At 56.7% G+C, this 23,050-nt stretch overlaps 1 protein-coding gene across 1 annotated transcript in view; it reads right to left on the bottom strand.

The window, feature by feature from the left end:
- Positions 1-1,852: 1,852 nt before the first annotated feature.
- Positions 1,853-23,050, bottom strand: part of TANGO6 (transport and golgi organization 6 homolog) — a 21,951-nt gene continuing 753 nt past the window's right edge. Inside the window, 16 exon segments of the mRNA XM_029965541.1 lie at positions 1,853-2,191; positions 2,846-2,959; positions 3,935-4,086; positions 6,030-6,182; positions 8,364-8,421; positions 8,614-9,123; positions 10,572-10,709; positions 13,562-13,741; positions 14,271-14,397; positions 15,857-16,033; positions 17,343-17,455; positions 19,710-19,792; positions 20,306-20,468; positions 20,929-21,053; positions 21,774-21,912; positions 22,665-22,815. Of these exon segments, the coding sequence (XP_029821401.1) occupies positions 2,015-2,191; positions 2,846-2,959; positions 3,935-4,086; positions 6,030-6,182; positions 8,364-8,421; positions 8,614-9,123; positions 10,572-10,709; positions 13,562-13,741; positions 14,271-14,397; positions 15,857-16,033; positions 17,343-17,455; positions 19,710-19,792; positions 20,306-20,468; positions 20,929-21,053; positions 21,774-21,912; positions 22,665-22,815 (2,560 nt within the window). The 3' untranslated portion in view covers positions 1,853-2,014.

Raw genomic sequence — 23,050 nt, 5'->3', positions numbered from 1 at the left:
GCCCCGTTCTTGGGCCCCTCTTATGACACCCACGTGTCACCTCCCTGTGCCACCGTGTCCTGCCACGGCTATGAGCCACCCGCGTCACCCTGTCCCTGTGGCCGGTGGGTGCCAGGACAGGACCAGGGTCAGCCCGGGGACAGCAGCACCACGTTCCCGTGCCGGGCTGATGGCAAGGGACAGCCAGCTCCGGGAGAAGCCATTCTGAGTCCATAGGAGTTGCAGCTTTGGCTCTGGGCTTAAATTCAGCACTTTCGGGTTCCTCACCCCAATGCGGGCCGTTGTGTCCTGTTGTGCTGGGAGCCGGGTGCGAAGTGACACCAGGACTGGACCCGGAGCCTCCGAGTGCTGGGAGCTGGGGAAGGGAATCCCTCCAGTGGGAGCATCCTGGGCAGGCAGGTCCCCCTCGAATGACACCCCCAGCACCGCGGTGATGCCAGCTGGGATCTTCCCAAGCACCTGGAGCGGATGGTGAGGAGCTGGTGAGCCCATGGATGGGACAGGGATATGCTGGGACCCTCAGCACCACAGGTAGGGCTCCCACAGGGCAGCAGTGGGGTGCAGGGGTTCAAAGCCCAGCATGGTGGGGTCAGACTGGTGTGGCCTGTGCCACTGCCATGGTACTGCCAGGGTCCCTGTGGCAACAGGTGCCCAATTATGGGGAGGGGGGACACAGGACAGGGGCAGTGTGTCCCCACATCACAGCCCTCCCTGTGCCCTCATCAGGGACCCCTCACATTTGGCGTGCCTGTGGCTGTCCAAGGTGGGAATCAAACTACCTCCATCCCCAGCACAGCCATTGCTTTGCTTCCAGCAGCAGGACAGCTGGATACATCCTTGCTCTCAGAGGCAAGACAGCCAGACAGCTTGTTCCCAGAGGCAGGACATGTCCTTATTGCCAGAGGCAGGATGGCCAGACAGTGTCCAGCCAATGGCATCAAAAGAGACTTTTCATTCCAAATTCATCCTCCACCGCTTGTGGCAGCCCCTGGACAGGCACAGCTGGTACAGCAGCACCCTGGTACATGCCTGTGGTCCAACACAGCACCAGGAGCGAGAAGGAGCGCTTGGCCACCGCTGCTCTCTCCACTGAGGACAATGTGCTCCTGCTGCCACTCAGGACATCGCATGGCACAGCACAGGGGTGGTGACACAGCTCAGGGCCCCCAGCCTGGTAGGGAAGGGGTGTGCCAGACCCTCCCCAGTATCTGGTATGGCACAGGGCAGCTGGGAAATGGGCACCTGGGGTTGTACATGGAGGGGCTGGGTGCTGCATGGTGCCAGGGGAGTGAGAGGGGTAAGGGCTAGGCTCCTGAGGACTCTGCTCCCCCACCACCGTAGGTGTGCAGCAACTCCCAGCGCAGGAATGAGGCCTGTGGTGCTGCAGCACCCATGGGGGCTGTCCTGACTGGAGGTGGGAGTGACCCCAATGTTGGGGTGTCCCAAAGCACATGGTGGTGAGCGTTGGTCCCAGATAAGTGCCTACAGCCACAGGGTCCCACAGCCCCTCCTTGGCATGGAGAGGGCTCCTGGTGCCACAGCGGAGGGACCCATCCTCAGACTCTGCGGTGAAGGAGACCTCAGACCCCCCAGCATCCCTGTGGGGGGGCCACGGACACTCACTCAAGGGGTGCAGACAGCAGAGTCCCTCACCCTCCCAACTCCCCTCAGGGGCAGCTGTGGCTGGTTGGCCACAGGGAGCCTGAGGCACTGGCCCCACTGGCTGCTATGCCAGCCCAGGGACTGATGCTGGCCCTGGGGGTGATGCCCATCCTTCCACTGGACCCAGGACATGGCCACAATAGCACCCAGAAGCTTCACATGACCCCCACAGACGCCACAGACACAGGGCTGAGTGTGTCTCTGTTTAATCCCACACCTCGTCCCAGCGAGGTTCCCCACCCCATCCGGCACCTGCCGGCAGCATCCCGGGGGCACAGCGAGTCCTTCCGTTCTGGGAGCCATTGGCCCTGATGTCAGAGCAGAACAGTTCATTTCCACAGGCTCAGCCCTGCTACGGCAGCACAACAATCTTCTTCTCCAGCGTCTGTGGGGGGAACAGGACCCTCCTCATGACGGTGTCCAGCTCCTCCAGTGCCAGCTGTGCGTGCAGCACTGTGGCGCCGTCGCGCTCGGCCGTCACCACGTGCTTCAGCAGGCGGTACAGGTCCAGCAGCACGTCCCGCAGCACCTGGATATGGCGGGCATGGAAAGTGTCAGCACCCACTGGTGCCTCGCCCGCCCTTGCCCCCTCAGCGTGTCCCAGCAGGTGTGGGGCTGCCCCTTCCCCCAGCACTGCTGGTGCCAGGACACTGCAGCACCACCACTGCCGACCACAGCTCTGGGCTCCTGTGACTCAGTTTCCCCACACACCAGCAGCACGTTGTGGTGAACCTCCAGCCCAGAGGCACAGGGGGATGCTGAGATCCTGGCTGTGGGGATTCCCATGGGGAACCAACTGTTTCCTCCATGGGAGCTGAGTCCCAACATGCTTGTTACTGGGAACTGGGGAGGGAGGCCACAGTGGAGGAAACACTGGGCATTTCCAAGTCAAATCAGTGATGAATAACGCCCACGGCTCCTGAGAGCTGGCACTACCCACAGCATGACACGGCCCCACAGCACATCCCAGCAGCATACAGGAATGCCCCCACAAAGTCCCCACTTTCCCAGGATCTGCTGAGTGGGCCCTTTGGTGGGGGAGGCCAAAGTTGGGGGTCTCAGTCCCTTGAGACTTTCCCTGAAGTTGCTTGGGAATGAGCCCTGCAGCCCCAGTGGGGCAGGGATGCCCACGAGCCTGTTGAGGACTGTCCCTGCCGTGGGGACAAACGGGGGGGTGACCCACCTCGGTGACCTTCTCGCTCAGCCCCCGCAGCAGCAGAACCACCACGTGCACGGCAGCTCTTCGCACCTCGGCCTCAGGGTCCGTCTGGGCTATGGCCGTCACACAGCAGGTGACCTGTGGGCACAGGGCAGGGGGGCATCAGCAAGGGCTGCGGGATGTGGGGGATCCCGGCTGAGCAGCTGCTGCCATGCTGGGGACATTCCAAGGATGAGGATGGGACCTCAGTGCCTGGCCTGGTACCCAGCTGGGGGGTCCTGCTTCCTGCAGGGCATGGGCTCTGAGCAGCCCTTCCTCCTGCTGGGGCCAGGCAGCACATGGATGCCTCGGGAAGCTGTATAACAATCTGTATAAAAATCAGGCAGAGCCAAAGGAATCTAATTAAACCCCAGCAGTGACAGCCAGGAGAATTAGCAGAGCTTGCACCCTCCCAAAATAGCAGCGCGTGGCGTGTTGGCATCACATCAACTACCGGGACCCACTGGTGCCGAGTGGCAACCAGGGGAGAAGCCTGAGTGCCAAATCCATGTGGGCTCCAGTTCCAGGAGCACCAGGGGGGCAAAGGTCTGGCTCCCAGGGGGCACAGACCCACCAGCTTGAGGGCTGCTGGACTGCCGACAGCTGGGCTCATCCCACCAGGATCACAGCGCCAGCGGCTCCAGGCAGCCGTGTCTCTCTCAGAGCCTGCAGCCAGGGCAAGGGATGGCTCAGCCACACTGATAACGATAATTATGATAATTATGATAACGGGAGGGTAACTAAGTGTCATTAAGCAGGAGGTGTCTCTGGCAGGCACCACCTGTGCCCCTAGGTCTCCTCTGGCAGCAGCTGCCATGGGTGGAGCAGACACCTAAAAATCAGGGCTAGAACCTCCTGAGTGTTTGCTTCAGGCCCAGTGGCTTTTATACTCCACGGTATAAGCAATTATCATTCTTATCGCTCATGTCCTTTGTGGAAATGTTCCATTTCCATATGGAAATGTCCCATTTCCACGTCCACAGCAGCCCAACCACACACTAACGAACCCACTTGTAAACAAGCGATGGCCCCACGCTCCCCAGACAGGGACCCGGGGAAGGATGGAGCTGGTACCTCCTGGACAATAGATCCCAGCTGAAAGCCAAGGCGCTGGCAGAGCTCGCCCAGGTTGGAGAGGCTGCTGGCCCGCAGTGCTCCGTCAGGGTCCCGGGCACCCCGCAGGAAGGCCCGGATCAGCGGCTCCCGGTGCTGGAAGACCATGTCCCCTGCAGGACAGAGCAGAGCGGTGTGTCACCAGCATGGAAAAGCCCACAGTCCCTCCCTGCTGAAGCTTTGGCTCCTTTGGGAGCAGATGGACTGGGCATCCCCCTTGCAGCAGTGCAGAACAGCTGGATGCAGCAACTCAAGGGTGGCTTCTGCCCCTTGGCACATGCCCTATGGGGGCCCTCCAGCATATCCCAGTTCCTCCATTCAAGGTCTCACAGACACACCAAGCGTGAATCCCAAATTCCCACATCTTTCAGACCCAAATCCCCACCCCAATTAGCACAGGGAGGCGCTGAGGACATGTGAGCTTCTAACGAGAGGTCAGGGCCCATGTCCAGCATCCACAAACACCCCGGGAGCGTGGTCATCCCATGGGAGGTGGGCAGCCGTGTGCCCCATGGTGTGGGCATGGATTCCTGGAGGAAGAGGCTCAAGGGGCCAGAAAGGAAGCTCCAGCAGGCTAGCTGGCCCATGAGCTCAGTGGTTTTCCAGTTCTCCCAGGCTCTGGAAGCTCCTTGGATCCTGGTGTTGTGCAGCCGATGGAGGCCAGTGGGATGGATGCCTTCGGATGCCCTCGGATGCAAGGACAGGAATAGTTCCTGCAGGCAGTGGAGGGTCCCCATCCCACTGCATGTGGGAGCTCAGGGCTGGGGACTGGCACAGGGTGGTGGAGCTTGGGGCAGTGCTGTGATGCCAAGGATGGCCAGGCTTGCTGCAAATGCATCCTGCTCTTGACTGCATCCCAGGGGTTGGAATTATGGCAGTCTGAGTAGTGCTGGGTGATCTGAGTGGGATGTATTCCCTTGGAAGCCAACAGCAGACCAGCCCTGTGCCAGATGGCCACAGAAGGAGCACAGAGCATTTCCCTTCCTGCTGCAAAATCCCATTCTGGATGGGAAAAGCTGCTCCAGTGGGATGGCAGGCAGGGATGAGGACAGGGATGGGGTGGGAGAGAAGCAGAGCAAGAGATCTTGGCAGAGCAGGACATCTTGAAACTGCACAAAGCAAAGCGATCCTGAAAGTGCTGGATAAATCCTCGCTCTCGGATCCTGAAGCCTTGCAACAGAAACAACTTGGTGCAATTTGTTCTATAAATACGCCGGCGAGCTGGGACGCGCCGGAGCTGCTGCCTGCGGCAGCGGCACCGTGGGGAGCAGGGAGAGCACAGGGAGGCTGTGCCACCGTCCCCAGGGCAGCTGCCAGGGGATGTCCAGCGCCGGAGCGGACACATGGACATTGCCCGGGGTCTTTAGGGACTGAGGGGCTCTGCTGCTGATCACTGGAGCCCCCCAGGAGATAGTGGGATGCCCTGTCCCCATCCCAGTAGGGGGGCTGGACAGTGGCACAGTCTGGCACCAGTGGGATGGCACAGCTGGCAAAGCCCAGGGATGCCACCATGGCTAGGGGATGTAGCAGAGGTCGCAGGGGAGTCACGGCCCCAGGGCCTGGGGGGTCCAGGCTCTGCAGGAGCAATCCTGAACAAGTACACAGTGCCTGGCTGGTGACCAGGGACCCCCATCTGGCTGTCCCAGCAGTGGGACACCGGCTGCCACCCCCCTGGAGAGGGAGAACTCCGGCTGCAAGCTCCCGCTGGTCTGGCCTCCTCTCCAGGGAGTCAGATGAGGCATTTTAGGACGTGTCCCAACAGCAGCTGATGGAAAGGCCTCATGCAGCTTCTACCCCTCAGCCCTGCGTGTCCAGGCGCTTCCCAGCAGCCTCTGAGCCCGGTGCTGCTGGCTGAAGGGACAGTGGGCTGCTGGTAGGATCCGCTGTCCTGCTCCTGCCATCAGCAAACCCCAGCCAGCCACTCTTCAGCTTCCAGACCCTTCTCTATTTCCCACAAAAAAAATCCCCCATGGGCTTTCCTCTGGGATTTGGCAAGGCCGAGAGGTGCTGTAGCTGATGGCAGGGGGCACTGCCACGCCCATGGCCATGGACTCACCCAGCGCCCGGGTGACGCGCATCAGCACCTCGCCCAGCTTCATCCTGGTGACAGTGGCCACAGTGTCCTCGGTGCCCTGCACTGGGCATTCATAACGTGCCAGCAGGATGGGCAGGATCCGCTCTGGGTACTCACTGGAGAGCAGGGCAACACCTGGGGGGGACAAAAAAGCTGGAAAATCAGTAATTTGGCAGTTGGCAGCAGGTGCCCGCTCAGTGCTGCTGGTTGATGCCCATTGACTTGGTGTGGACTCGGTACACTGGGGGCAGCTGGGCACCACAGGAGATGCTCAGGCACAGGGTCTGGTCACTGCTCCCAGCTCCCAGCCACTGGCACATGGTGCCAGTGTGTCCTTGTCCCTGCTGAATTCACCTGGCCCAGACTGGGACCTGAGCCCGAGTGCACCCAATGCCTGCTGCGTCTCCCCAGGGATGACAAGGGATGATCAGATCCCGGACACAGGACACAGGCTAGGCAATGCCATGGGGCTGCACCAGCTTCGCTGTCCCTGTGGAGATGTGGGCTGGGAGAAGTGCCAGGCAGGGCTCTGGCAGCACTGGGCAACTCTCTGATGGGGAAAGGTGGCTGCTCTCCAGGGAAGGAGCGAGCAGCAGAGGCTGCCCTGGCAGTGCCAAGCACTGAGTCATGGTAAGCCCCAGCTCCTGGCCCTCCAGGAGCTTCGCCTCCAGCCCCGTTCCCTGGTTATCGGAGGGTGCCTGGTGTGGGTCACCCTTTGCAAGTCCAGGCACATCCGGCAAGGCAGTAACATCTGGCACTGCCTTATCCCAGAATCACAGTCATTTGGATTAGAAAAGCCCTTTAAGATCATTAAGTCCAACCATTCCCCCACACTGCCAAGGCCACCAACTAACCCATGTTCCCAAGTGTCACATCCACGTGGCTTTTAAATCCTTCCAGGGATGGGGACTCCACCACTGTCCTGGGCAGTCTGTGCCGGGGCCAGACAGCCCTCTCCATGAAGAAATTTTCCCAGTATCCAACCTAAACTTCCCCTAGTGCAACCTGAGGCTGTTTGCTGTCATCCTTCCCTTGTTCCCTGAGAGCAGAGCCTGACCCCCATCTGGCTCCCCCCTCCTGTCAGGGAGTTGGAGAGAGCGAGAAGGTCCCCCCTGAGCCACCTTTTCTCCAGGATGAGCCCTCCCAGCTCCCACAGCTGCTCCTGGTGCTCCAGACCCTTCCCCAGATCCATTCCGTTCTCTGGACACATTCAGCCCCTCAATGTCTGTCTTATGATGAGGGGCCCAAAATTAACTCCAGGATTATAGGTGTAGTGCCCAGTACAGCGGGAATACACCACCAGCTCAGTGATAGCCAGTGGTGTCGCAACACCAGCTCAGCCCCAGCCCTGCCACTGTGGTGGGGAGAGAGTGGGGCTGTGGGGACCCAGATGGGACAACCACCAGCCCCATGCTCAGCACGGCTCGCCACAGGTGCTGCTGCCACGGGCCGGGTGAGTCACGGCCGCAAGGAACCGCATCAGGGTTAATCACGGCCGTGCTGCCAAACGCGGCGGCAGCTGCACCGGCGCGTTAATCACCGGGACGGTTACAGCCTTTGTGTTTCAGCCGCTGGGCAAGGACAGACCCGTCTCTCTCAAGACTGTACAGGCAGCGGGAAGCAAAGGATAAACTCCTTTCCCAACTGTTGCCAAAGGTTGCCAACCCAATGACAGCAGTGCCGGCATTGCTGTGGTTCAAGGGAACGGCACCTACTTCCATGGAACCCAGCAAACTGTGACCAGCTGTGTCAGCTGTCACACAGGACATTCACACCACCCCGGTGTGGAAGCACCTGCCTGCGGTGCAGGCCTGGGCAGCCTGGTGCCACAGGGCTGTGCTGAGGGCATTGGAGCAAGAACCAGCCTGAGGGTTTCCTGGGAAGTGGGAGTGGCCATGGGAATGAACCTGGTAGAGCCCTGAGGGAGCACCGGTGGGTCCCCATGGCCCTGCTCCTCTGCCAACCTCAGTTGAATAGACCACTCAGTGGATGTCAGACCAAGGTGCCAGAGCTGTGCCCACACCGTGCTGGAACTGCAGCCCCAGCTGGTGGCACAGACCTGGCATGGAGACAGTGACCAGCTTCAGAGAGTAAGAATAACTGGGAGACAAAGCCTGGAGCTTCAGGAATTTGACAAAGAGCCCACACATGGCTCCAGGCTCAACCAAACAGCACAGAGCCACAGTATGGGAGGGCAGGAGACACCAAGCCCTTAGCCCGGCCACAGCTCTGCTGTTCTTCCTTCCCTCTCAGTGCCCCCAGCACAAAACCTTCCCTGACGAAGTACTGGCACTCATCCCAGCGGGCATCGCTCACCTTGGATGGCTGAGAGGTAGACAAAGGCGTCCTCGTGCTGCACATTCTCCAGGAACACCTGCAATGAAGGGGAAGTGCAATCAGCAGTGACTTTGGGCTGGGCCGGCAAGGCCAGAGGGCTCCAGTAATCGGGACCATCTCCAGCCCAACGGCATGGTCAGCACAAGCTCTGCACTGCAGCACAGGACAGGGACCATGGCAGGGGACAGGGACCCAGCAAGTGACAGGGACCATGGCAGGAGCCCAGTACCTGCAGCAACTTCTCCTGAAGCCGAAGTGCCTCTGGATCCCGCTGGGTGACCAGGCTGGCGAGGTGGCGCAGGGCAGCAGCGCGGGCGGGGGGCTGGGGGTCGTAGGCTGACACCAGCAGCTCCTGGAGCCCAGCTGGGGCCGGGCTCTTGGCACACGGGGCTGGAGTGGGATCGGTGGCACTGGGCTCGTGGCCTGTGCTCTGCTCTGTGCTCTTCTCTCCACGAGCTGAGGGGCTGCTGTGTCTGTGCTGCAGCGGGGCCTGGCTGCCCCCTGGGCTGGGGGCTCCACTGGGAACGCCAGCAGGGCTTTGCACTCCCATCCCAGGCTTCCTCCCCAGCACACTGTCAGCAGCGGCGCCCACTGTGCCGGGGGCACAGGCCCCGTGGGTGCAGATGGCGATGCGCAGGTCCAAGGCCAACTCCTGGGTGAGGGGCTCGGGGTAGGTGTGGGACAGCTCCTCCAGCAGTGGCACCAGCCGCTTCAGCACAGAGAAGTCGCTGGATTGGAGCTGTGGAGAGAGAAAAGCAGCACTGGTATCACCACAGTGAGGATTCATCCACTCCCTGGGATGCTCCAGGTAGGGCAGGAGAGCATGGGGATGATGAGCCCCAGAGTCTGTTTTGTAGCCCCATGGCCACTCCCATCCCCATCCCTGGTTCTGGGCTTCAAGCACCACAAGCTCCTCTGAACAGCAGTGCCCATGGCCCAGCACCTATCCCATCTCCGGCATCTCCAGCAGGTGCCACACGAGAAGGTGAGAAGGGCATGAGCCTGGAGGACAGCCCTGTCTGTGCATGGAGGCCAAAACAGGGACATCCCTCCCATCATCTTCCCAGCACCGTGTCAGGCTTGCCATCAGTCCTGCCTGGAAGGACATTCTTGGCATGGCAGCTGCCACCTGTTCTGAGCAGGAGAAGCTCCTCCCCTAACCTGGATGTAACTGCTAAATTCTGGGCTGTGAGGCCTGAAAAGGGTGCTTTAGCTTGAGTGGAGAGTTTGGATGATTGCATAAAAACTCCTTGGCTGCTGAAACCCAAACAGCTCTGCAGCTGCTTCCAAAACCTTTCACATTCCATTTCCCAAGTTACGTCGCTCCCATTAACACCAGAATGGGAGCAGGCGCTTGTCTGGGAGGGGCCCATTGCAGCCACAAGACTCTGGCTTTAACTTCTCTCCAAGTAAAGTTCTTTTCCCAGTGTTAGAAATTTAGCAATAAGACACAATAAATGAATGGAAAAAACATTAACAGCTGGATCTTCCTTTGGGTAAATCCGGGGATGAAGCAACTCCAGCAGCTCAGTGATGGCAGCGCATTAATGGATGGGCCATTGCTCCCATGGCAGCTCTCTCTCTCTCTCTATATATATATTGGTATAATGTGGTAATTGAGTGATGTAAATAATAATATAAATATGTAAAAAATGTAAATATAAAAGTACAGAGGACTTTCAAGAAGGGTACAGCCCACATGGGACATTTGTTGCACTCCACAGCTGGAGCTCATGGTGTGTAGGGATGCAGAGGAGGCAGTCTTGGTATTTAAAGATGCTGTACATGGCTGCACTGCTCTGTCATCACCTTCTTGGAAGCAAACTTTGGATTATGAATTAATATATTCATTTATAATATATAAAATTTTAGTATGTATAATTTATACTATATATTAATATAGTATACATATATAAATAAATGAAATTAATTTCAGGGATGTCTTGCTGGGATTGAACCCTTGGCCAGCGCCCCCACACTGCTCCAAGGAAAAACAATATATATGTTATACATACATACATATATACATATATATATGTATGTATATACACACACATATACAGGCTGGGACCCCAGCAGGGACCCCAACCCAAGGCACCCAGCTCCCCTGCCCACAGCCCCCCTGGCGCTGGTCTGCAGGGCCCTATATACCGCTGTCCCCAAGCCCCCCAGGCCTTTGCCCCTTACCTAGAGACAGCCCTCCAAGCAGGCAAGCCACAGCCCCATGGCACATTAAGAAGGTGTCTGCTGCTCGGCCGCCGCGCCGGGGCCCCGCGCTGGGCTGACACAGGCCCGCTGCAGCACGGCTGCCACGAACTCCTGCACCTGCCAGGGGAACAACAGTCAGGAGGAGGGACCCCCAGGGTGACCCCACCTCCTCTTTAGCCTTCCATTTGAATTTCCCAAGCCTATGCCATTCTCTAACACAAGTCTGCACAAATTCAAGAAGAGTTTGGTCAATGCTCTCAGGCACATGGTGAGATTGTTGGGGTGTCCTGTGCAGGGCTGGGAGTGGGACTCAATGACCCTTGTGGGTCCCTTCCAACTCAGGATATTCTGTGGTTCTGTGAAACTTCGCTTGCCACCCCCCTGACCTTCCCTCTCAGACCATCCCAGTTGCCTTCCCACTACTTCCCCTTGCCATCTCACCTGAGCAGGTGAGGGGACTCAGCAGTGTTGGGAGCCCTGGAGAGCTGGGGGATGGATGGGGATGCACTGGGGATGCAGGAGGGAGTCAGGGCTCTCAAGGTAGCTGTGGGGGTGCTGGAGCCTCCGAACCCCACCCACCCCTCCAGTAGCAGCACAGATGGGCTCCCTGGGATCACAGCCCCCAGCCCCATGCCAGGCTGTGTGAATCCGTGGGTGAGGATTTTGGGAGCATGGATGGAGAGTGGCTGAGCCACACAGCCCAGTTCACCAGTGGCTGCAGCTGCCAGGCTCTGGCGTGGACTTGGCAGTCACACCCAAAACAGCCATAGGAAAAGGTGATGGTTAAACTGGTAGGGGTTTCTTGGCAGCAGAAGCCCTCATGAGGCTGCAGGAGCAGGAAGAACCCAGCTCCATCTCTGCCTCCTGCCCAGCTCCACCATGGGATGGGAGCTGGGAAGGCAACTGGGATAGTCTGTGAGGGAAAGTCAGGGTGGTGGCAACAAGGCTCTGTATGGAATTGGGCTAGAGAAAAGCTTGGGAAGTTCCAGAGCCCAGGAGCTCCAGTCCCAGCCCCACGGCTCCCCAGTGCCAAGTCCCCTTACTCCCACACAGCCGATATTCCAGCTGGGCTATTTCCCATGTTCTCTTATTTTCTTATTTTTCCCACAATATTTTTATTCCACAAGCCTATAACGATCCTGCCTGGCTGGCATCGGCCTTCTTGGCACTGACACTTGTGATCCCACGGGCTTTCTGCCTTCCTAACAGACCTTGAAAATTAGGGAGTTGATGTTCTCCGTGCCTTATTTTCTCCACACCATGGCTTGGGACAAGCCTGGGAAAGGGCTGGATCAGGGTCATTCCAACCTAACAGGTGTGTTGCAAAAGAACTATTGTACTCCTATTCTGGAAAACAAAGTAGGAGGGCAACAAGGTCCTACTGCACCAAATCCCAAACTTCTAGCCCCCAGGACACAGGCACTGGGTGCAGCCATCGTTTCCTCCTCAGTTGCCAGCTTCTTTGAGCACATCCCTTAAGGAGGGAGGCTGTGGGAAAAGGCTTTGGAAAAGACTGCAAAAAAGGCTCAGGTACCTGCTGGAATAATCATGTCAGAGCAGAAATTTCAGCAAACAGCAAGAAAGTAAAAAAAGTTGGAATATCTGCTCTCACAACACAGCGACACACGAGCTGAAGAGGTTGAAATTATATTTAATGTAAAGAAAAGGAACATTGTGAGTAAACAATCAGTAGATGGCTGCCGAGAAAATAAAGTAAAAAGAACTACTCTAGAAAGAAAAAAAACCCTCACTTTAATGTGGGAGAGGAAAAAACCTTGAAAAATAAACCCCTGGGGCACGGTTGTTTCTCAGGCAGGAGGAAAGAATCCTTGGTGCAGAAAGGAAATCAAGTTGACCTTGGTTATGTGGCAAAATATGTAAATAAATGTGCAGCTGAGGGGGGCCACAGCGGCCACTGTTCCTGGGCTCCAGCCTTGGAAAGATGGATCCCACTTGTTCCTACCCCATTAGGGCCCCCCAAACGCCCCAAGGAACCTGCTCAAAGGCTGCACTGCCACTGCCTGTCTCAGCCCAGGGGCCTCCCTGAAACACAACTCCGGGCAGGAGGATAATGGATTTTTTGTCTGGATTTCCTTGGTGGTGGGTTTTTATACCAGACTCAGGCTGGACCTTGAAACCTGGCAAAACCCTTCCCTGTTTCCCACCCTGACTCTCCAGCCCTGCAGGTGGGTGTGATGGGGAGGCAGGTGGGGACAAAGCAGTGCTGGCTGTGTCCCCCCCACTGCTGCAGAGCACACAAAGGATCCTTTGTCCCAGAGGGAAACGTGAGGAAACCTGCCTCAGCAGTGACCGCCTCTGCCCACGGCAGGCACAGAGAGCTGGCACAGCCGGGGCGCTGGGGTAAAAAACAGCAATAAAGAACAGGATGTGGAAGTTTAAAGACTGCAGGGGAATACCATGCTGCCCTCAGTGTCCACCTGCATTCCTGACTGGAACAGTGGGGGACAGCCAACCCCACCCAGCGTGTGCTCAGGGGTAGATGTGCCATGTTTTAAAAATGTTTTTTGGGACCATGGTCAAGGAGCCCCAGTGGCTTTTGAAATTACAACATTTAATAAATTTTGCACTGCCCATTCACTGACATAGGAGCACAGTTAGACCAACCAAGTTGCTCCAAGCCCTGACCAACCTGGCCTGGAACACTTCCACAGGCATAGCTCTTCTGGGCAACCTGTGCCAGGGCCTCACCATCCCCACAGCCAAGAATGCCTTCCCAATATCCCATCTAACCCTGCCCTCTGGCAGTGGGAAGCCATTCCCTCTTGTTCTGTCACTCCAGACCCTTGTCCAAAGTCTCCCTCCAGCTCTCTTGGAACTCCTTTAGGCACTGGAAATGGCTCCAAGGTCACCCCAGACCCTTCTCTTCCCCATGTTGAACAATCCCAACTCTCTCAGCCTTTCCTCCTGGAAGTGTTCAGCCAATCCCCCTGGGCTTTGCCATGACCAACCTGCACAATGTCAGTGAACACGGTGTCCGAGACGCTCTCACACAGCGCAGCCACGAGCTGCAGGACCAGCAGCTTCCTCTCCTGCCTGGTCTGATCCTGCTCCAGCTCCAGCAAACTCCCTCCAGGCTCCACAGTCAGGTTTGGAGCCACCTCGTCCTCTGCAGCCACCTGAGTCAGCTCCTGCCAGGAAGGAAGCACAGGGCACGGAGATGCAGTGGTTAAACGTTGGTAACCAGTGCCAGGAATGCCAGTTGACTCCTCACACACCAGGACCTTCCAGCTGAAGGTCTCTGACAGCTGCCACAGCTCCTGGGAGTCCCATCACTATCCCCTTGTGTGACTATGCGCTGGAGGGGGGACACGAAAAGCCCAGCCCAGCCCAGGCCAGGAGGGAACTGCAGGGGCTCCAAGCAGGATGAAAGGAAGCAGGTGCTGGGGCCCCTCCATAAAAGCCAGGGAAGCAACAGGGATTATTCTCAGCTTCCAACACACCATTAAACTTCAAACATGCTCATGCTGTTAAAAAAGCCCAGAGGGGATAAGGGTTAACCCCTTCAGGGACAGGGCTGCTCCCTCTCCTCGGCTCTCCCACCCAGCACACAGGGCTGCTCCAGCACGTGCCGTATCCCGGGACACACAGGGGGATGATTCCTTTCCAAGGAACCCATTCCTGCAGGTGTGCCCCAACCAGGGACAGGCCTGCCCTCACCTTCAGGCAGTGGATGAAGAAGTCTCCGGTCAGCCCACTCTTCTGGCAGTGGGACAGAAGCTCCACCAAGCTCTGCACATGGCACTGCTCTGAGGAGATCTTCTGGTACAGGGCCTCATCTTCATCACTGGAACAGGTCACTGAGTCACTTACACAAACAAATCCAGACCCCCTTGACTCCCCAGATCCAGGGCAAAGTGAAGTCCCAGCCTGCCTTTTCCTGGAAGCCTTCCTTCCCAGTGTTTTCCAGCAGAGCCTGGAGGCAGCTGAGCCAAACACTGCCCAGGTAATTTGTGATCATTTGCTCCTTTCATTATCAAAACTACACTACTGACAGAAACCATGAGCCCAAACCCTGCCATCCCATAAATAACAGGATTAGTGCTGGCTAAGTCATGTAATGGTCAGAGCCATGGAAGCAGGGACAGGAACATGGGCAGAGCCAGGGCTATTATGGAGTAAGTTTAAAGTATTCCCAGTTTAACCAGGGCAGAGCTGCTTCTAATTGTGGTCTTCCAGTACCTAAAGAGTTTATAGAAAAGCAGGAGAGGGATTTTGGACAAGGGCCTGGAGTGACAGGACAAGGAGGAATGGCTTCCCACTGCCAGAAGGCAGGGTTAGATGGCATACTGGGAAGAAATTCTTCCCTGTGAGGGTGGTGAGGCCCTGGCACAGGTTGCCCAGAGAAGCTGTGGCTGCCCCATCCCTGGAATTGTCCAAGGCCAGGTTAGACAGGGCTTGGGAGCAACCTGGTCTAATGGAAGGTGTCCCTGCCCATGGCAGGAGGTGGAATGATCCCTTCACACCCAAACAAGTCTGTGATTCTAACTCAGGTCAGGAATAGATTAAAACAAAAGCCAAACCAAGCATATTTGTGGAGATTTTACTGTAGGTGCTCCCAGCTCCTGGCACACCCTCCCCACAGACACCCCTGGACACAGCCATGTTTCTGCCTATCCCACAGCACTGCCCTGGGCCCTCCCTGCCAGCTCACAGCCCTCGCTTTAAACCGAATCTCCGGCTGCCGGATATCGGATATCCCGCTCTGCGTGGCTGGAGACTAATGGCTGCAGTTTATTCCCAGCATGGCCATGCTCTGCCTCTACTTAGAGACCATCTGCACACACCAGAGGAGCTCAGTCACTGCTCCACCACGCTGGCATTGCCAGAGTCCTTGCTGTGACAGTACCACCTGTGCCCGAGGGACTCCACTCACTGTGCCACGAGACAGGCTCAGGCTGGACAGTGGAAGTTGAATTTGCAGGGTGTTGGGGCTGAAAAAGCACATCCCATTCCCAGACAGTCCGCAGGCAGGGTTTGGAGTCAGGAAAAGCAGGCAGGGAGTGCACACAAACACTCAGGTGGAACATGATGCTTTTTGGGGCTGGAAGTCAGAGCTCTGTGTGGCATGCAGAAAACCTGGAGGCTGCATGGGCTGTGAGGAAGCATCACCTGCTTGAGCTTAAGGGGATGAGACCATGGTGGGATGGTCCTGGCAGACCCCCACTCACCCAGGCTCTCTGACAGGCTTCCCCGGACAGCCCTGGGTGCTGAGTGACTCTGGGGACTGTGCCCACAGCACTCACCTGATGGTGTCCTCCACTGCGATGGCAGCACCGCCCTCGCTGCCTGCACAGACCCGGCACCACGGGTGGAGGGTGGGCACGGTGCTGCCCAGCCCGGCCAGGCCTTCCAGCACAGCCAGCGACCGCTCCCGCTCCGCCTTCTCCAGGAACCACAGCAGGATCTCCTGGCACAGGGAGCTGGCAAGGAGAGAGGAAGCAGTGGTGACACTGTTCTACCCACTGCTCCCCTCTCTGTGTCACACGTTTTGGGATGACAGATACGACTGGAGCACTCTGAAGCAGCCAGGGGCTCTCCTTGGAATGCTCTGGCTCCGGCAGCTGAAGGCATTTGTGACAGTTTCTAAGAGGACCAGAAGCACATCCTGCCCTCTGGCATTCCCAGATGGAAGGATTTGTGTTCCTCCGGACTTGAGCCCGGTGAGGAAGGGAGTATTGTGAACATCCCTGGCACGCCGTGCCTGTGCCTCATGGCTAGGTGACAAGGGCTGGTGGCAGTGCCAAGGGAGAGCAGGAAGGAGACAGGAGCACTGTGAGGTTGCGTGGGAGCCCTGCCAAGGAAAGATGCAGGTTAATGAGGTGGAGCGGCTGCGCCGTGCTGTGCCAGGGGTCTGGAAAGCCGAACACTTCCAGGCAGTTGCAAGTGTAGTCATCCCTGCCAAATTCCTTAGCAAAGGGAGCAGCGACTGCTGGCCCAGCAGCGTGAGTTTGGCGTGTTCCACCAACTTGCCACGGCACTTGCTGCTCTTTGAAGTGATTAACGATGTCTTCAATAGCAGCAGAGGCCGTGTCTGCACACACCTTTTAGGGAAAGCCTGCACACGCCAGGATCACCAGAGAACAGCGTAACCCCACCAGGAATGCTTTCATCAGGCTGGTCCAAACTCCTGATAGCCCAGGAAAAGCCTGGGGGGAGCAAGGAAAGAGGACAGCCAGTGCCTGGTCACCGCTGTCCCTGTCACCACGACTAGCACACATGGTGCTTTCCACTGAGCATTCTGGGGAAGTGGGCATGGCATGAGGGACAGCTGCCCAGAGGCAGGTCCTGCTTGGATTACAGGAGAGTGATGCCAGACATGAGGAGAATGATCCTGTATTTCCAAGAGCCAGTGCCTGAGCTGTTTTACCCAGTTTTTATCCTGTTTGTAGATCACTCTGACACCCAGCCAGGTCCCAGCATCACCACCTCCATCCATGGTCAACCACAATCCCTTCTCTAGGCAGAGTCAATCTGTGCTCCCAAGGGCACGTTTGTCTCTACATGGAACATTCTGGCTTCAGGGAAGACAAAAACTGAAGTGAGAACTGCTTCCTTGGGCACAGGGCTGTCAGTAAGGTCATGTACCCTGCCTGTGGTTCCTGCCCTATTGGAATGAGAGCTCCTTGGGATGAGAAAATGGATCTCTGCTCCTGTCTGTGCCCACAGTGCCTGTTGGAGGTGGGCAAAGCCCAGAAGAGCCAAGCAGAGCTGAGCACGATCCTTCCTTACCGTAAGTATGACACATTCTGCTTGGCGAAGGAATAGAGGGAAAAAACCACTCCCAGGACTGACTGTAAGGATCCCAGCAGCAGGCTCGAGCTGTCATTCCCAACCACATACACCTACAGAGAGAAGGGCACAGAAAGGGGAGTCAAACACCTGTGTGGAACAGAGGGGAGGACAGGAACACGTCTGTGCGCAGAGCGGCTGCTGGGGAGGATGGTGGAGGGTTCTCAGCCTCTTCCTTCAGTCTGGAGCCTGTTTTCCCTGATTATGCCATATTCCTTATCAAAACCTGGCTTCAGCACCATTTTTCTCCAAGTATTTCCTTAACCACAGCAGGCTCCAAGCTACAGGAAGGCTGCAGCCAGATATTTGGGAAGTCTACTGCTTAAAGGTAGGATCCTGCCTTCCCCAGAGATGCAACAGGCACCTTGGAATGAGCAAATCTTTATGGAATTATGGCAAATCTCAAACACAGAGATCAGTCCCTAGCAGGGCAGCTGGGCTGATGGGTGCTGAGCTGAGACACCAAGCTGCTGGGGCTCTGGGGGAGTTGTAGGGGCTCTTCGGGGGGCTGAAGGAGCTCTGGGGGAGCTGCAGGGCCCTGCTCCTCTCCTCCACCTCAACGAGCAGCCTCCCAGATCACTGTCAATGCCCTCTATGAACCCAGCACACCCTTCTCAGGCTCACTGCATACAAGTCCCACCTTGCTGCCCATAGAGCACAGGAAAAACACTTACAGAAGCCTCATGGCATTCACAGAAGCCTCATGTAATTGTGTTTCCTTTTGTATCCTTTTAAAGGAATTATCCAAAACTAAAAGCCAGGTATGATGCTTTTAGTCAGAGCCATAAGCTGGGAAAATTTGGTCTAGAAAGTGGTTAAACACCAAATCCTGCCAGCTGGACTCAGGATTTTCTCAGTGTTTGGTACTCAGGTCCTGGTTTTGGCAGGCTCTATTTCCCTCCACAGTTTTTAGCTTAAAAAAAAAGGGGAGGGCAGGGTAATAAAGTCTTTTCCCAAGTTTTCCAAGGGACTTCCAGCTGTCTCATGTGGTCAATGACCTGTTCAGAAAGTGCCGTCCCTCTACAGCAGAGCGAGTCCCCACTCCCCACACCTCTGATCTCCTGTTCCCCACACTTCCAACCTCTCACTCCCCACATCTCTGATCTTCTGCTTCGCACACCTCTGACCTGCTCCCCACACCTCCAACCTCCTCTCAACACCCTTGACCTCCTGTTCCCCACAGTTCTGACTTCCCACAACCCACACCTGGACCTTTGACCTTCCTTCACAATCCCCATTCCAGGGCTGGAAATGCCCTGGAGACAGACCTGCCTGAGGCAGTGTGACAGCCCAGGTAGGAGGGAGATGGCCCTGATAACACCCTGCCCTGCTCCATTGATGCAAACAGACCTGTTTCCCTGTGCTAATCCCCATGGAGCCATTCCTCCTCCCCAGACCCTTGTGTACACAAAGCCTCCCTGATGAAGCCCCAAGGATAGTTTCTCACTCAGCATCAAATGACACTTGTTAGACAAGAAACCTCCCCAAATCCAGGGTCCCCTCACTAATCTGGCTGTTGTCAGGCCTCCAGCACTCTGCCATCAAGGAGGGACCCACCCCAACCCCCCCAGCACGGCACTGGGAGGGAGCAGCCCTCCAGACCAGTCTCTGCCTGCCAGCCAGTTACAACAGATCATTACTGGGAAAACAGACAACAATTCCAGCATTTAAGAGCTTAGGCTGCCTCAGGGCATGCCAGGAACCAAGTCACCAGCTTCTGAAATTTGAATTCCAGGGTTGGAGATGTCCTTCTGGGTTGGAACATGCAGCAGGAAGCTGCTGTCAGGGCAGGCAGGGGAGCCTGCAGTGTGGCAATGGGGATACTGGTGGGAATGGTAGGAAATGGCGCTATGAAGGAAGGTGTCAGAGGAGAAGCCTCCACAAAAAACCCTGATCCTTCATAGGGAACACAAGGATGGACCCCATCTCTCCCCCAAACATGAAAGCCAAGATCTGTGCTCCAGTGAGAACTTAAAAGACCCTTCCAGTGCCTAAGGGGCTCCAAGACAGCTGGAGCAGGAATTTAGACAAGGGCCTGGAGCGAGAGGACAAGGGTGAATGGTTTCTCCCTGCCACAAGGCAGGGTGGTTAGATGGGATATTGGGAAGGAATTCTTCCCTGTGATGGTGATGAGGCCCTGGCACAGCCCACATGGAGACCAAAGGTACTCCTGAAGATAAGGATGAGGTGAGTCTGGCATGACTGCAGGAGATGCCGGGTCTGTCTGATCTAACACACACTGAACTGCTCACAAAGTCTCAAACCAGCTCTTTCTCAGAGTTTTCTCCCCCAGATCAGACATGGTACCTTGAGCACATCTTCCACGCAGCTACCCAGCTCTGCCTCTGGCACCAGCATGGTCCCTGCTGCCAAATCCTCCACTGCCAGCTCTGGAAGCAAAGGGCAGAGACATCAGCACCCTAAAGCACCCCAGAGCGCCCAGCAGCAGAGCAGCCCTGCCATACCCTGCACCCGAAAACACTTCCATGGCTCCCTTCCCTTCTCTCCCCTCCCCATGGGAACAGAGGAGCCCTCGTTAGCTGTCCCAGTTGTGCTGCAAACCCCTAAGGACACATGGAAATCAAGGCAGACCACAATTCACAATGATGAATGATTCCCTGGAGAGCTGCTGGTTGGGTTGGGAACCTATGGCTTCCGTCTGGAAGCCCAAACCAAGGGTGTCAGACTGGGAGAGCTTCCCAAGGAGCCCATGGCAGGAGCCACAGCACTCGGCTCCCACGCTGGAGTAACTTGGCTCAAGTGGCAGTAAATATGATGTAACCACACAGACAGACGTGGCCAGCACGGACAGCTGAGCTCACATGGTCTGTAGCCCAAAGAAATTCCGATGGAATGACAAAAATCAGTGAGGAAAGAAACCAGACCGTTCCCGGATGTGGTACCTGCTGCCTCAGAGCACCGCAGGAGCGGGGACAGCAGTGGTTGGAGCACGTGCCTCTCTGCCAGCTGTGGGTGCTCCCTGGCCATGGTGAGCACCGTGGTGGTGGCCACACGCTGGAACTGCCGTGCTGCCACTTTGTCCTGGATGTGCAGCAAGTCCAGAATCTGCAAGGAAAGTCCATGACAAAGGAAAAAGGATCAGCACGCCCTCAGAGGGGGCAGCCTGGCTCCTGGCAGAGAACAAGGACCTGTCCATGTGCTCCTTTGCTGGTCATCTGGCATGATATTCCAAGTATGGAAGAGCCAGTGTCCTTTCCACACACACAGAATGCTTTTCTGGGCTCAAACCAAGAGCCTGCACCACTCCCAGAGCCAAAGGTTGGAAACAAGAGCTCCACATAGAGCTCTGTGTAGTGCAGTGTCGAGCAGCTCATACAATCAACATCATCTAGCATTTCAATAAAACATGGAAAATTCAAGAGTGGAAACGTGACCCATTGCCAGAAAAACATCTCCACGTTATGCTGGCTCAAGCCAGGCCACGCTCAAGCAGAAAGGGCAGTCCCAATACCCTCCAAGCTGGAGTTGGCTCTGCATTCCCAGGCGGAAGGGACGAGGGACTTACCTGGGGGCACACCTGTCTGTAGTAGTCCTCAAGGGAGAGGCACTGCTGTGGGCAGGAAGCCAGGATCTTTGCAACTGCGTCACATTTCCTCCAGTCTAGAGCTGCTGCTTCAGCGCCAGCACCACCTGCAGCAGCAGAAACTCTGGATCAACTCTGACCAGCGGCCAGCTCTGTTTGAAGCTAGGTGTTTCTGGCCAAAAACTGGATTTTGAGCTTTTATTGCTGTCATTAAACCAACCATCTTTCAGGAGACACCTGAACTTAAAGACAGAAGGGGGAAAATTCCTGTGCAAGAGCTTTGATAATGGAAAACAACTCCTACGGACAGGTGGACAAAAGGTGGAGGGAGGTCATGCTTGGAAGTGCCATCAGGTGGGTGTTGGCTAGAGGAGGCTTTGGCACTAATATCTGTGGGATTCATTTTTGGATAGCAACAGTTTCCCTCCCTGCCAGGACACGGAAAGCAGGGGATGGGTCTCATTGTCCCTGCAGCTCTCACAGCCCAGAGTCCAGCATGGCTCCCACTGCACTGGCACTGGGACAGGGCACTCCTTGGGACAGACCACACTCTGGACACACATGAGGTGTGATACCACGGAGGCATAAACAGCTAAATGGTGTTGGAGGTTTTCAGTGTAGGCCTCAAAAATGACAGTGTACCCTAAATTAGGGCAGTCTGGGAGCTCACCACAGTCAGAGGCAAAATCTGTGTGTCACTGAGTCATCTTGGCCTGGCAAAAGCTGATTGCCACGTCCGTACTCTGGTGGCTCTGGGCCTCTTGTGGGATGAACCATTCCAGACACCTCTGAATCTGTGATCCTGGAGGCCCAGAGCCCCCACTCACCTCCTGTGCCCTCCAAGACACCTCGAACCACGGCCTGCACCCCGTTGGGCCTCAGCAGCCTCTCAGAGAGCAGGCGCCCACAGAGCCACCGCAGCCAGGCTGGAGCTGGCCCCAGGCCTGCCCGGGGACATGGAGCACTCTGGAAAGGAACACAGGAGCAGGGTAAGGAGTGTATTTGCACACTCTTGTGCAAATCCCATGGATGGGCAAACAGCCTGTGTCCTGCCAGAGAGCACAGGACACGGACAGGCTTTGAACTGCTGCTTCAGCCAGTGGCACAAAGCAAATTAGGAATTAATGACAGGCCAGCTGGAAGGGACCTACAAGTACCATCAAACCAGCATTCCTTAACTTTTGGTCAGTCCTCAAGTGCTCAGCATGTTATTCCATCCCTGGCAGTGTTCAAGGCCAGGTGGGATGGGGCTTGGAGCAACCTGGTCTAGGGGAAGGTGTCTAGTTGAAATGGGATAAGCTTTAAGGTCCCTTCCAACCCAAACCATTCCAGGATTCTATCATTATCCCTTAGAGACTTTCCAAAAACAACTCTCAGGAGATTTCCCATCTCCTCCTCCTCACAAGGCTTTGGAATGGCCCCAAACAGCAGCGAGTGCCCTGTGTCATCCATGAGTGGGAAGGGGCAGGTTCTGGAGGAGCAGGAGCTCCACTTGGCTGGGCACAGTGGATATGGGTGCAAAGCCAAGGTGGAACGTGCCGTGATGACAGTCCCTGGGTTCACACCCACCTACGCACCCCTGCATGGCACACACCTGGCAGCTTCATCAGTGCTCCAGGACTGTTTCTAAAGTGTAAGAACATTTCCAGGAGAGCAGCACCCTCGGACTGTGGGAACACAGGTACTACACACCCTGATGGCCCTCAACCGCTGGGTACCTGCTTGGGCGGACCTTGCAGGACGAGCAGCTCCTGCACTGCCAGTGGCTGGTAAACACGGTCCAGGATGTCCTGCAGGGCTTCCCGGCACCGCGCCCGCTCCGCTTCCGAAACACCCTGCAACAAAACACTCTGGGGTGGTGAGGGCAGCCTGGTTGGGCACTAAACCCACCGGTTGATCCGGTGCCCTCTAGCCCCTTCTGGGGCTCCATAGCCCCTGTAGCTTCTTTCACGTGGGGAATTACGGGCAAGACATGGGAGGGAGCGCTGGGCAACCAGCCCGGGACTCGGCCCCGGGGAACGGGCTGGGGCTCGGCTGGGCACCCACGCCAGCCCCGGGAGAGCGGGGACACGAGGGGGCGAGTGTCGCACGGACCTGGCAGAGG

The sequence above is a fragment of the Manacus vitellinus genome, unplaced genomic scaffold (genome assembly GCF_001715985.3).
Source record: "Manacus vitellinus isolate BGI_N305 unplaced genomic scaffold, ASM171598v3 scaffold_10_pilon, whole genome shotgun sequence".
NCBI classification, from domain to species: domain Eukaryota; kingdom Metazoa; phylum Chordata; class Aves; order Passeriformes; family Pipridae; genus Manacus; species Manacus vitellinus.
The sequence above is the reverse complement of the archived record's forward strand: the minus strand, read 5'-3'. Positions and strand labels throughout refer to the sequence as shown.